This window comes from Uloborus diversus, chromosome 3 (assembly GCF_026930045.1).
Source record: "Uloborus diversus isolate 005 chromosome 3, Udiv.v.3.1, whole genome shotgun sequence".
In the NCBI taxonomy this organism is placed as follows: Eukaryota; Metazoa; Arthropoda; class Arachnida; order Araneae; family Uloboridae; genus Uloborus; species Uloborus diversus.
Window position 1 is genome coordinate 100,968,836 of NC_072733.1, and position 15,540 is coordinate 100,984,375.

Genomic DNA, 15,540 nt, shown 5'->3' on the forward strand with positions numbered 1-15,540 from the left:
TAATATGCTTTTTAGTACAAATTACAGTTTTACGCTCTTTTTCTTTTTGTAAAATTGATTTTGTGTGTGTTTTTAGACTTATTTATGCATATGAATTGCACTTATGTGGGGTAGTGTTATTACAAGTTTTTGATCGAATAGTAGTATTGCATTTTGAAAAAAGAAATGTCATACTGGCCAGCGTTGTTATAAAAATTCCTGTATATCTTTTTTTTTCGAAACGTTCCTATATTTCGAAAAATTCCTATTTTGTTTGCTGAAAATTCCTATATTTTCCATCGAATTCCTATATATTTTCAGAAAACTCCTATATTTTCATATATTTTTGTTGGCAAATGTCACTTCTATCCCTGTATACTTAGAATCTAGTCTTATCTTGAAGCTTAATATCCTGAAGCCTATAGAAGCTGAAGAAACTGTATTAGCCTAAGCTGAGATGTACTGAATGTAATCGGAGATTGTCGTTGGCGTCTCAGGACTCAGTAGCTAATCAGAATTATCTTGTGGATGGGGAGGGGTATAACAGTGCTTGATGCATATATATGTTACCATTGTTCTTAGTTTATTTTATTACGTAAAACATTATTTTAAACTGAATCGAAGAAAGTCATTGGTACACTGTTTGTCTTCAAATATCTTGTTTAACTACTGCATTTTTTCTTTTTTTTGCTCTTGAAAACTAAATTTTGCTGTTTAGAAAAGCATCCAAACTAATCTTTAGCATTTCCTGTACTGTTGTTAATTTATTTAAAATCCTTACTTTTTGTCATATTACGTAACATGTTTGTTTTATATGTTGTAGATGACCAGAATGAAAGCAGTGATTCTGAAAGTAACTCAGAGTCAGGCCATAGTCATAGTGAAGATGATGCAGAGCGTGATGAAAGACCTGAGAGAGATGATGATGATGATGACGATGATGTAAATAATATTTGCTATGGATAAATTCGTATAAACTAGTTCTGTGTATCATAAGTTCTGTGTTAAAGCAGTACTTGATATGCTATAAAAAATGGTCCAAAAGTAAGAACATGCTGTCAAGAGATAATCTGTTGTGGGCAGATAAACGGCAGTGTCTGCAAATTTTTCGATTTTCTTTTTTTTCTTTTTTCTTTTCTTTCTTTTTTTTTTTTTTTTTTTTTTGCCTTTTTGAAATCTATTTTTTTTTTTTTTTTCAGTTTTGTGGTGCAAACATGTTTATTTAGGTGTTGCTAAAAAAAGCATTTTTTATCAGTGGTCTTTAGCAATAACTACTTTTATCGCTACTTTATGTAGGTAATCGGCAGTATGTACTTACTGCTCTATTTTTGCCCATAATTAATGTCCAAAGAATGAGACATAAATGTATCTCTGCTAAAACTTGCACCATAAAGCAAAAACCGTTTTTACAGTTCCCTTTGTAGCTCAACTAAGCAGAAGCAGGGGTGCCCCAATGATAGATCATAGGAAGTAGTTTGTGACCTCCTCAAAAATTCCCTTTGTCAAATTTGAAGACTATTGAAGTCCCATGGTTTTTAATCATGTCTAATCACTTCCCATTAGTTGTAGCATGCCTGGTTTTATTTAATCATTTGGAAAAATTGAGAATTCATCCAGTGAATTGGGAATTACCCCTTGGGTTGTCCCTTAGGGCAGGAGATATTTAAAACAATTATTTAGGGAAATAATCGTACTTTGTTTCAAATAAATTCAAAGAAAAAGTTTTATAATTTTACAGACCTCAGACATTTGTTTTTAAATCTTCTTTTATTTTTCGTACTCATGTTCTAAGAACAATAAAACAAAATTATTTCTTGCTAAAATGCAGTTATAAAAGATAACATATGAGAAAACAGAAGTAAAACTTGGCAGACAACAAATAAGCATGAGCAACAGAATAATTCTATTAAATTTGTTTTGTTTGTTTTTCTTTTAAATAAATTTACTTTTCACTAGCATACAATATTTTTCACATTCAATACTGTGCTGCTGCATTTTTAGTAATTCAGTGACAGCCATCGTTATTGAATAAAGCATTTTAAGCTCCTACAGTTTCAAAAGAACTTATTGTTACACTGATAATATAAATTTTAGATGTGTGATCATGTTTGAAACACGTTAATTTCAATTTCCTACTTTTTAAAACTTATTTATTAAAAAAAAAAAAAAAAATGTGGATAGCGTTCTCAGTTGTTCTCTGAACTTCCTGAATTTTTACCTGTTATAATTATGCTAATTATCAGTTTTTAAAATTCCTTTTGCACTAGAATTTTTCTAAACTTTTCCCTAATTGTATGCATAAGGCTTTCATTTTTCAATGTTGTCAGCTATGTAAATCAAGCATACTTAGTAATGGATGTACCAAAAGTTTGTCAATGAGGTGCTTTAACTGACTAGGTGTGTATGCACCAGAAATTTCATCTGTATACACATTGCAGCATTTCTAGAAAATTATATTGCCCAACATGCCCAGCGCAAGTTAAAATTACAATTGGGCATGAATCTCCTGACTGGCCATGTAATTATTATAATTTTTAAATTAAGTATCAGTAATCTTAATTACTTATGTACTATTTATTTAACCTTTTTTTTTTAAGTTTTGTACTAAAACAGTTCTTGATTCAGATATAAAGCTGTTAAATTATTTTTTTGTCTGATTAAATGCTATATGACAAATTCAAATATTTTTATTATTATACAAAAAAAAAAAAAAAAACTGGGCATGTGAAAATTTTATTCGGGTATGTATTATTTTTGACAAACATACCCGGCAGAGCATGTAAAAGATTTTTCTAGCCTTGCATTGCAGAAAGAATGTGAACATGAAGGGAATGAAAAATAGAATAATTTGGTACATGTCATAAAGTTTTTTTCAATAACTTAAAGAACAAATCTTAAGGTATCTCAATCATGTTACCAGAAATCAGAAGCTATAGGTAGATGAAAATTGTTAAAAACCATCGCTATTAAATACAATTAAATATTGCAAGTGAAGTTCATTATAAACCCTCTCAACAGAAAAATAATTTTGAGTTTTAAAGAAAATTTTTGTAGACATAAAGGGTTGTCAACTGCTCCACATCTTGTGGAGTTGCTTCACAAAAATAGCAAAAACCGCAGCTCTGCAAAAAAGTTATTTTGCTCTGCATTTCCTGACCAAACGTTTTCAAGCATGACATAGTGTTTAAAACTGCTCTTTATTTTTATGCTAAATTTTTTGCTTAAAAATATCAAAGCTCAAAAACTATTTAGAAAAAGTGGTTTTAGTTTTTTTCTTGAATTTTTTGGAAAATACAGAGTTGCTGCGCAATATTTCAAAATGCTCTTAAAATCAATACAGATGCTCCTTAAATTGTTACTCCAAGGTTGGCAATTCTGTATATATACCCTATAAAATAGACAAAAACATTTTTTCCCTTCAAGCTAATTTTTTTCCGTCATGTTTGTATGTAATATGGTTTTTAAAAGTCCCAAAATTTTTCGTTAATGAAAGAGGACTTAATTTTTGTTCAAGTACTTTTCATTTTCTCTATTAGCCTTTCTTTTGAATTGACACAAATTTATATACTAGAAATTTTAAGTTTTAGTTGGTTAGCATGAACTAATGTATGTTATTTTCTTTACAAAAGAAAAGCTTTTGTGGTACAATCCTATGAATTTTATGTTTCAAGCACAAGTAAATATACAGCAGTTTTCTGAAGATTTTCATTTTCTTCCTTTAGCTAATAATTAATCAAACCTGTGTATTTCTTTGCTAAAACTGAATAAAACATTCTTTATTTTGTTTAATGCATTGCATTTGTCTAGTAAGCTGAAAACTGCTGATCCCTACATACTTTTTCTAGACCTCCCGTTTTGATGTTGCTGATGAATATCCTGGCTTAGATTTCTTCCAAGTTCAAGACAGAGATGACAGCTTGTTTTTCCACCTTGAGGAAGTTTTTCCAACTTCAGGTATAAAAGTTTTCAATAGCTTTAAGTAATGCAAGCCTGTGGTTTTTCATTTGTAATATCGTCGCCTCAGAGCAAGAGTAAAACATGTGCAAAAAGAGAGTTTCTAGTAAAATTGATTTGAAAGTTTGTTTTCTTCAGTGCTGAATATCTGAGGTTGTAATTCATTGATTTTGAAAAAAAATTTGGGAACTCCCCTAGCTTTTGAGTACACTTTAAGGGGTGTACTGAAATATTCAAATAATCTTGTAGGAAAATAATTAAATTCACTTGTCCTGCTGTTGCTCTTAATGTTCTTGAAGACAACTAGGATATAAAAGCGAATAGCAACATATCCTAGTGTTTTACCTAAAAAAAATCATTTTCAGTTAAGACACTGCTAAGATCAGGGCTGTGCAGTCGGAGAGAAAAGAACTGACTCCGGGAATTTTTGTGCCTTGAAAATGCCAACTTACGTATTTTCTTCTGTGTATAGTTTATACAAACAATATGTGACATGGCGTTTTCAAAGTAAAACAATCTAAAAATTGGTACACAAATTTTCTGCTTCAATTAGATCATGTCACTTGTCTTAAGTCAGGGACAATTTTACAGTTATATTTTATGGGTAGCCATGCAGTGCCGTAGCTAGGCTACGGCACTATATAAAGTAGTGCACTTGACTTGCATGGAAAGGCACTCCCAGTGGCACCAATTTATAACAAATATGGGGCAGGTGGCATAACAGGGGCCTTGCCAAGGGAAGTTTTTGAAATTTGAAATAAAAAATAGTGAGTTTTAAAGTTTTTTTAAAAGCATTTTAGATTTATATGATCAATATTGGAACCTCAAGAACTCGACTCTCAATAATTTAACATTTTGAGAAACTCTTCAAGCCGACACATTTTTTGGCTTTGAAGGAAAAAAAAATAACACGCATGGTGTTTTGGTAAAAAGCAAATTTAATTTACAGTAATAATTATGGTTTTAGGCTATTACAGAACAGTGAATATATAGCTCTAAAAAGATTGAAATGATATTTAAATAAATCTAAATTATCATTAAAAGAATAAAACATAAAAGTTTGCTGTTGCACTTTGATTACTATTAGTGAAGCAATTAATTTAAGCTTGCTATGAATAAGGCATAGAGTTCATTAAATAAAAATAATCTCAAAATTAATGCTTTAATAGAGTTAATAAAGTTAATACAGATTTCTTTATTAACTCTTAATAATTGAAGAAAACTATCACGCCTTCCATTCAATGTACAAATCAAACTCTGATATATTTTTTCCAGATTAGCAACACTTAGATGAGAGCAGCGCCGTCTCGGCGCCGCACATTGGGGCGAGAATGCCAAAAAGCGCTTATAAATGTTTTTTTTCACCTGTATTAAACCAATTGAGAATTAATCAATTTGCGCAGGCGTACCTCTTGGGCAATCAAAACTGGAATTTTAGAGCGAAGCCTGCCGACTACAGACTTTACATGAAGGTTTTTTGCACTGGGAACAAATTCTATGAGTGCTCTCAGCACAGTAATACTATCATTATTCACACCGCTCGTTTTCAATTAACCTGCTTACTACCGTAATAGTTATTTGTTTTAATTCGTTACTGAATGTATTTTACAAGTTTAATCTTCAAACAAGGAAAGTAAAAAAAAATACCAACATAATTTTGTGATTTTAGATACCATAGTGTGACGAATTATGTTCTTAAATTATTGAGGGGGCTCTGCCCCCCAAAACAAATTTTTGAAGGGGCTTGGGCCCCCTCATGCCCTATGGAGTTGGCGCCACTTCTTCGACTCTAACTCCGACAGCACTGGTAGAATTGCGGACTTTGAGGGAAAATGACAGACTCCGAGTCTTTGAATTTAAAACCTTCAACTCCTTTACCACAAAAGGATCCCGACTCTGACTCTGCAGCCCTGGCAAAGATAAATGAAGAGTTGTTGTTTTGCTGCATCTAACTCATCATTAACGTTGATTGAAAGCAAGCGGTTTAGTGGTTGTGTTTAGAAATTTTAAAAAGTCTAATGCTATTAAACATATTTATTGGACGTACACCCAAGCTAGATATTATTCGGAATCACAATTATTATCCCCCCCCCCCCCAAAAAAAAACACCATTCAAATTCAGGTAACATTTCCCCAAAATCCCAACTAGAATAAGAACAGCAGTTCCGTAAAACCCTCATAAATAGAGCTAAAAGTCCTTATGAAAATTGGATCAAGGACTACGATCATCGTGAAAGTCTCAATAAAGTTAAAGCCAAATCGTCATCTGCCTACTTCAGAAAAAAAACATTGAATCACCAAAAATAACAGAAAAAAGAATAAGGGAAAATGAAGAATTAAAGGAAAACTGACATTAAAAACCCCCCGTCAAAATAGCGCCCTTTTTTGGATCGTCTATAAGATGCATTTCCAGATATAAATTTTAAAGAATTGAAATTCGTTTTAAAACATTCATAAATCTAGAATTTACAAAAAAGAATGAAATAGAAAAATGAAATCATTTTTTCTATCTTCTGCGAAAAAATAGAATTACAGCTAATGACTGCTACATTACAATTTCAGCTGTTTGTTCACTTTTACAGTTATAACTCTAGAAGAAGAGGTTACAAACTGACAAACAGACACAAAGACAGATGCCAGCATATTTTAATAGGATAGATAATGCATGAAAAATATCCAGAAAAGGTGTTCCGCTTTGTTTTACTAAACAGTATCATTTTAAATAAAACATTAACTAAACATACACACAAAAAAATTGATGAAAATGTCTATATAAAACAAAATATTACTTTTTTTCTATCACTGAAAGAATACATTTCTATAAAATTTAGGACTCGACCGATGCATCGGCGCCGATGGTTCAACAATTTAGCCATCGGCATCGGCGGCCGATGCTAACATGCAGGAAACATCGGCCTTAAAAACATCGAAAAGCCGATGGAATTGGCCGATGTTTTTGAAAAAAAAAAAAGACCTTTGTTTTACTTTTTAATACAAGGTAAAGGGAGTTGTTGTTTTCAAACAAAATTGTTTACTTAAATTTCAGTATGAATTTATATTTTAGTCACCCCTGAAAGAGTTTTTAATACTGCATTCAGGTACCAAACACGTTAATTATTGCGTTGTTTCTTGCGGCTGGATGCACGTATGTATCTCTCATAAGTCATAACTAAAAAATGGTAAGCTGTAGAAAGCTAAATTTTCGCCTGTGGGAAGTGCGCACGTTCCAGTTGTGACCTTCCCTTTTTGTTTTCGATCGGATGTTCTAAAAAGCCTATTAACTGATTTTTTGTGGCTATTAATTACTTATTTCAATGTGAAACTAATATAGCGTCTCTGACTGACGATCATTTGGTGATATATTACCGAATTAGAGACCGTGGAAACAAATATGAGATGGCGAAACCGGTTTTGTTTCATTTTGTTCGATTCCCGTTGAACCGACGGTAATTTTTAATTTTTCGATGTTCGTAATATGAATCACAGTAATGCAGTCTTTTCTGTATCGCTTCGGCGGAGCTACAAGATTGAGGCCCGTCGAAATACATTTTGGGGCCGTATTTCTCTATCACAGAAGTTGTAAAACATTTATCAAAAGCATTGTTGTAACTCCTACGGTGCCCCTATGGTTATGGAGCCCTCGCGCAATTGCAACATTTGCTACATTTTAAATCCGCCACTGCACGTCAAAACAAACTCGGGTGCAAGTTTTAAAAGGGTTTTTCTGCTCATTGTTTATTATTATTTTGAACTCTATTTTTTGCGACTATTTTTTGTATTTCCGAGAACACTTGCGTGCTCCTCCTCCTACTCCCTCAATTTCTGAAATTAAACTACAGTTGTACTTCTGAGTTGTTTAAAACTAACACCATTCATAAAATTAGAGATTTTTTTTTTTTTTTTTTCAAGTTTTATCTATTGTTTAGGAAGAGTTTAGAGCATTAATTAGAAATTGATTAAAAACGTTTTGAATTGTGACACAATTCGGAAAACAAAGAGATTTTGAATTTTTCTTCAGAAGTGCTGAAGTAGATTGAGAAACTCTTCCGAGGCGTTGGTGGTAGCGCTTCTGTACTAAAAAAATTAAGCTGAAGTTGGGGCCGAAGTTTAACATTGTGAGTTACTCCAAAATTAGAGGGTGACCCCCTAATCCGCCCTCGTCGTTTCAAGCATTTCTTAAATATTTAGCGATTATTTATTTTGGTCACGAAATGTCATTTTGCGTATTTTTTATACTTGTTTCCTATACCTATATTTTGTAATGCGCCACCTTTATCGCATCATTAATAGCGATCGATTTTTTTTTCTGTTGTAACTATTTTTATGTATTTATATAAAATCAATGAATAAGTTATTTTCGTTTTCATCATATATTTAATAATATGTTATAGAAAAGTTTCAAGGATTTTCTACTATGCAATTTTTTAAATTTCAGAAAATTATTGTTAAATTGAAAAATTTGATTTGAACGTGTTTGTAGTGCTCCGTAAAAGATTAATCAATCAAATTGTTCAATATTACGTGTGCAAACATCAAATCAAGTAGTATGTATATGTGATAGTATGTATTGTGGCTTTTGTCGGATGTCTTTTCATCCATAAGCTCATTATTTTTGCATTGAAAAAGGCGTTCCCTGTAACGCCGAAACACGTGTCTGCTGTAATTTACAAATTTGTGCTTCTACTTGCGTTGTTTGGTCTGACTTTACTATTCAGCACAAAGGTATTTATTTATCTTAGTGTGTATATGTATTCAGTTATTAACTTGGGGTAAATATTGAGTTTGTTTATTGGTAGCTGCGTTTTAAGAATCTCACTCATTTCGTGGCTATTTCTTTTTTCCGCAAAATTTACTCCACTGTTATACATTTTATGAAAAATGCCAACTTTTCTATTCATAAATTTTAAATAAATATAAAAATATTCCTATTATGATTTAATATTGTAATTTATCTGTTGCCTTTTTTGTTTAACTTGATGACTAAAAAATGTCTACGTGCAATCTTTCCACTTTAATAGCGTAATTTGTTGACGGTTTCATAGCTTTTTTTTTTTTGAATGATTAAACAACATAATTTAATGCTTTTTAACTATGCTTAGTTTACCTAAATCCAAGCATTATTAAAATGTTACTGAAATCTTAGTTATATGTTCAATTAAAAAAAAATCAATTGGTTATTAAACAGTCTCTTTGTTTTTCCTCCTTTTTTTTTTTTTTTTTTTGGCTGCTGTTTTTCGTCTTCCATCATACAGCAGTCAAAAAAGGAGAAGCATGACTACACCCTATACAGATTGTACGTAGTACGATCCAAAATTTCGAGGGATAAGCTGTATAAAACCTTACCCAGAATAGTTCACATTACCGAAGTACATCCACCTACAAAAGGTCATCTTGAGGGACTATGTACTTCTGCCAGTGTTCATATAACTTTTGGAAAAACTCCTGGAAGCCATTTTTCACTACCTTCTGTGATGCAGCTTTATCTTCTCCTGATGGAAGAAAGCGGCGTCCATGCAAATGTTTTTTTTGCTGGGAACAGGTAAAAGTCACACGGAGCTAAGTCCGACGAAACGTGATGTTATTGGTTTGCATCCTCAACATGAAAGTCGCCTTCTTCTCCACGATGAAGTCAAAGCAGCAGCGAAAGAGCCCTTACAGGTGGTTGCGATAAATGTCTTCCAGGAGTCCTTCTAAAAGCTATACGAACGGTGGCAGAAGTGCATAGTTGTTAAAGGTGACTATTTTGTAGATAGATTCACGGTAAATTTTTATACAACTTGTCCTCGAACTTTTAGATCATACTACCTACGTATGAGTTTTCAACTTACTATTTCATAACGTTTTTGAGTGACGTAAGTTTACGCGCATGAAAACATCACAAGAGAATTTGCGATAATTTTAACTAAGGAGGCTTTCAAAATGGATATTTCGGTCATCTATATGTTCTTAGGTACATATGCATGTACATATGCGCAGAAAAAACTTGTGAAGTTTAAATTGGATGATCATGAAATACAAATTAAGGTCGAAATCTGATTTTTTTTGGGGGGGGGGGGGAGAGTATTACAATTCCTTATCCGTAGAAAGGAAGTAAAGTGAAATGAATCAGTGATCCTTTAAATCCCTGACAATTTTATCAATTTATTTCTGTTAGATTTTTTTTTTTTTTTGCCATCGGCCAACAGCATCGGCCATCGGCAATCGGCCATTTGGAGGAAAACAATCGGCCATCGGCCAACAATCGGCATCGGCCCATCGGCCAAAAAATGCCATCGGTCGAGCCCTAATAAAATTGTGAATAGAATTAATTCTATTGTAACCTTTTCCAAAAAACTTTCTTATAGAAAATGTATAGATTTTTATGCAGCTGTGGCAAGGTAAAGCAGAGCATCTGCAAAATTGAGGTTTTAAGATATTTGAACAAACTTGTTTTGAACTCCATACTAAAAATAGGGAAATGTTAGAATTCAACGTTTTTTTTTCCCATTCTTTATTTTAGTGGAAACCAAATCAGCAAGCTTGTAAAATAAAGCTAAAGTACAATAGATGACAAATATGAAAAAAAAAAAAAGAATTTTGCAGATACTGCTCTTTACCTTCCCATGGCAGTATAAAACTATAATAATGCTATAACTAAATATTCACTTTTCGATAATAGTGTTACCACCTGCGCATTTTTTTCACTCCTATTTTTAGAACGCAACAGAAGTTGTAGATAGAAAATAAACTTTAATATTCTTTGCTTTAAATTGTAACAGTATTTCGAGCAAATAGATTTTTTCTGCTGCATATCGGCATTAACTACTATCATGCTTAACAGAGGAACAATACTGAAAAACTTTGGACAGCTTTTAAGGGCGTTTTATGGTTGGAAATAAAATTATCACCTGCCTGCTGCAAAAAAAAAAAAACGATTGAATCATGAAAAAAAGAAAATAAAGTTAGTGTGCTGTAATATTTTAGAGCAGCATTAGCAAATTTAATATTTTGGTGTTCATATTTTAGTGAAACAGAAGGATATCTGATTTAACCTAACGTTGCCCTTAACTAAGATGAATTTTGGAACTTCTGCAACACAAAGTTATGATTTGCACTCAAAAGATTTGAATATATAAAAATTTTTTGAACACTCCACTAAATAAAGGAACAATTGGTAATATTAACAAGACTATAAATTCATTTTTGTTTTTTGAAGATATCTTACTGTTGCTCTGAGGCAACAATATGTAGTGTTAAGAGCTTTCTCATAGTTTCCGAAAATTTCACGCAGTCTTCAAAAAATTTTACTTGAGTCCGCTTGCACCCCTGGGGGGTATGCTGTTCAGGTAAAAGTTTTACTGACACCCATTTTTTTAAAAGTTGGCAAGTATGCAAATGAAAATATTACAAGATTTGTGTAATTTAGTATTTGATTTTAATACAGCAGAGCTGATAACTATTGAATCATTTAGCAGAATTTGAAATATTTGCTTTAGACGTAAGGCAATGAATGACAGTACCCACTAGATATATGAATTCCTAGGCTGGGCAAATATCACCTGATAGGATCTGATTGCGTTTAATCTTTTGCCACAATTGTTTAAAGATTAATGTCAAAATTTAATTTTTTCCTATTCATATAATTTTGAATATAACTAGGATTTAAAAAAAAATTATGTTGTGTTTGGACTCCAAGGCTTTTAAGGTAGTTGCTGTATAGGAGTGGATAGTTTAAACTGATGTAACTTTGAAAGTAACAAGAATTGAAAGAAAAAGTTGCATTAAACATGAACCCCAGATTGTAATGTTAACTAGGTTGTGGAGATTTTTTTTATTTTTGAAATTTTTTTTAACATATAGAATCTCTCCATAAAAAATATAATTTTTTGTACTCTTCTTGTTTAATCTCTGATTTTTACTTTCTCTTTTTCCTCTATTTTCCATCATGAGATTTTGCCTTATGACCAAAAAAAAAAAAAGATTTTAAGGAGATTTCTTAAGATTTTTTCTCTTGTTCTCTCTTTATTTACAGCATCTATGTATTGAAATGTGCCTTTTGCATATTTTGGAGGATTTGAAAATTTTGCTTTTGGAGTATTTAGCAATTCACTTACTCCTTTCAAAAACATCAAGCGATTTTGAGTTATTCCTTTTTTTGATTTGCCATGAATGAGTAGCATGTCTTTGCAATACCTAAATTTCAATAACTTAATATATTGCTGTTAGGTAGTAAAATTCGTATTTGCATATTTAAATATTTTCAGAATTTTCTTTTCAAGACTCACGCTTTGGGCTGTGCTTGATCCATTAGGCATGAAAAATCTGCATTGTTTAGTGTAAGATGGTATTATTTATTCCAAAAACAGTATTGCACACAAAAAGAGCATTTTCCGCTCTATCACACGCACTATTTGCATTTATGTGACAATTGTAGGTATTGTAAGCAGAACAATTAGTGACGATAATAACATATTACAGTAGGCGCCGTTTAATGTGGTCACTTTGGGACAAATATAATTTGATAACAATAACCGACTGATAACAATAACCAAAAAGAATCCAGGAGACACAAAATGACTTTTTTTTCCAATCAAGGTGCATTTATTTTGGCAACCTCAAACTAAAATCACAATAACTCAACTGAATGTAGTTTGAAATTATAAATTATTAAATTAACAGAATGGAAATATCTTATTATAAAAAGTTAAAGCTAAATTATGCAATATTTAATCCCATAGTAATAGGTGAAGTAAAACATGGCCGTTTTCCCTGACATTCGTAAACCAGTTTCAAAGCACATTCAACTTTTCTATCTTTTCCAGCATGGTTTTGCTTGTTGTTTAAATTTTAATTTAACTTCGCTTTGTTTTCAATCTCGACACAAATCTTTTAACAGTTTACAAAGTAATGGCAACAATGGAGGTTCTACATCAATGCTTGGAACATCTCCAGCAACTAAATTTTTTTAGTTGCAAAAGAAAGTTTTCTTAGGGGGAGTCTGTTGTCAATGGGGGCAAACTTTTTGTAGCGTCATTCCTAGAAAAATTTTGAACTGCTATTGAAAATCACTAAATGCTACACAGAAAGTTAGTCTGGTCAGGGCTTGTCTATGTATTTTTGTTACTTCAGGAACAAAAAGGGGAAAAAATTGAAAGTTTATGAAAAAGTGATAACAATAAACGAAGAGGCTGATTACAATATCCGACTTTTTTAACGTGTGTTAACATACAAGTGTTCTGGGACTTCGTGATTCCGATAATATTAAGCGAATGATAACATTAACGGTGATCACATTAATCGGCACCTACTGTATAAGATATTTCAAATAGTATGCGTGCAATAAAGTAAAAATGGTTATCTAGTGTCATACAACTTGAAAGTTCCAAACAAACTCTAATAAAGGCAGAAATTTTGCTATTTCAATTAATATTTGAAATGTGCATTTAAGTGTTTTTTAAAATTGTACAAAACTGCTATTTAGGTATTTAATTAATATATTTGGTGAACTAAGTCCAACAAAGATTGGACCTTGCTATGAACTATACATCATGTTACTTTATGATGATTAAACAATCTATCAAAACCTACTCATCCATGCACTCTCTTTTTTTTAGATTTCCATATAATATACAGTCTTAAGCAAAAATGTACAGTGGCTAAAAATGTACAGTCTTGAGCAAAGAAGAGACCGAGGGGACATGATTCAGTTGTTTAAATTTATTAAAATGAAAGATGTTACGGGGCTAAAGTTTAGCACTGAAAACAGGACAAAGGGTCATTGTTTTAAGCTATTTGAATCTCAGGCTAACATGGATGTTAGGAAAAATTATTATTTTAGCAGGGTAGTGGAACCTTGGAACAGCTTACCGGAAGAGGTGGTAATGAGCAAGGGAGTAGATAGTTTTAAGAGGGCCATTGATCTTCACTGGGGATTGTAAATTGACTAGGACCAGTCTAGCTGGCCCAGAGCCTGTTGCTGGTCGTCACTTTTGTATTTGTATATATTATCTGTTTTATATGAATTTCTTCTATTTTGAAGTTTTCACCAATCTCATACTTGATTTATACATATATTTTAGGTGGCTCTCCAGTAATTTTTGGAGGTACAGATGCTGTTAGAACATTTCAAATTCCGGTTGTCACCGATGAGGCTACTAATGGAAACGAAAATCCTGGTAAGGTGCTATTTTAATGTTTTGAGAAAACTCTTATCCATCTATTTATCAACTGTTACTAAAAGTGAAAATTCTCTTTATATTTCTAATGAGTAAAATGATTTGGTTAAAAAAATCAGTTTATATTTAAATGATATATTATATCAGTTAAGTCAGTATTTTTTTGCAAATTTGCTGAAGAATTCATTTTAAGAAAAATATCGGCAGTGGTATTTTTCCTGTTTTCTGTATAAACTTTATAAAATGCCAAAAAAAAAAAAAAAGAGACATTGCCAATTCTGCAACCTAATTTTGCCAACCTGGTAAAGTTTGCATTATTTCATAGGAATAATTTGCTGTTAGCTTCTTTTTAGTCTACTTTCCACAAAAATTTTTAAGGAAGAACAAATATATGCTTAGTCTAAACGTTGTAAATAATTGTCAAAGAAATAACTATGTTAATGAATACTGCAAAATAAAGTTTTTGAAAATAAGGTATTGAGATGGGGAAATGTGTCTTTAAAAACCATTTTCAAATGGTTCTGGTTGATTCAGCAGTTCATCTCCTCAGCTGGTCGATAAAATAAGTTCCAATCGCGCTTGGGAACTAAATCCTGGGCATCAAGGATTTAGCCTAATTGTTTTAGCTCTGCGTCAGGTTGACCACCTAACCGGAACATCTGCCTAACACCCAAGAACCCTTGGTCAGGAAGACTAAGATAGGCACAGTAAGCATTGGCCCCCCGTGGGCTGTCATGCCACTGGGTTTGGTTCAAAACTAAAACATAAGTACCTATGAAAAATTATAAGAAATATATAACTCTTGAAATAAAAGGGAGATTTGTTTCAAACAAACTTATTTAGAAATAGCTTGATATATGAAAATATTTCTCAAATGTGGCTATTTTAAGAGTGTTTTTGAAAAATTTAAAATGTTTTGACATTAATGGCCGATTTAAATCCTTTATTTTAGAAATTAACTATGCTTAAAAGTAATCTTTTGTTGCAAATATTTAGAGTAGGCATATGTTTAAAGTTTTTTTGTTTTTTTTTTAATTTTCATCATCATATAGAAATTATGTAAACTAAACTTGCAAGTTTTAGTCAAAATTTTATTTTAGGTTTACATTACAAATTAGTCATTGCCTTACATTACAAATAAAACAAGCATCCATTTAACAATGCATAACATTGCTGATTATTATTCTAAAGTCAGTCAGTATTTTAAAATGTTTGTTAGTATTTAGTTAGTGTTTGCAAGAATTTTAGTGAACAAAATTTATTATAGCAGTGTATACAAGCAGTTTTACCCCCTGATACTTTCTCTTTAATCAAGTACATAAATGCAAGAATGATCTTTGAAAATAATAAAATAAATTGCTTTGCATATTTAACAAAAGTAAAGCTCAAGTATCGCAGAAAAAATAGTGCTTTTTTATACACTACAGTCCATTGCTCACCCCCCACATTATTT

At 31.7% G+C, this 15,540-nt stretch overlaps 1 protein-coding gene across 1 annotated transcript in view; it reads left to right on the forward strand.

Annotated features, from left to right (window-relative positions):
* Positions 1-15,540, forward strand: part of LOC129218399 (E3 ubiquitin-protein ligase HUWE1-like) — a 736,974-nt gene that overhangs the window by 489,334 nt on the left and 232,100 nt on the right. Inside the window, exons 55-57 of the mRNA XM_054852650.1 lie at positions 803-921; positions 3,825-3,933; positions 13,992-14,087. Coding sequence (XP_054708625.1) covers positions 803-921; positions 3,825-3,933; positions 13,992-14,087 — 324 coding nt within the window. The remainder of the gene's footprint in view (positions 1-802; positions 922-3,824; positions 3,934-13,991; positions 14,088-15,540) is intronic.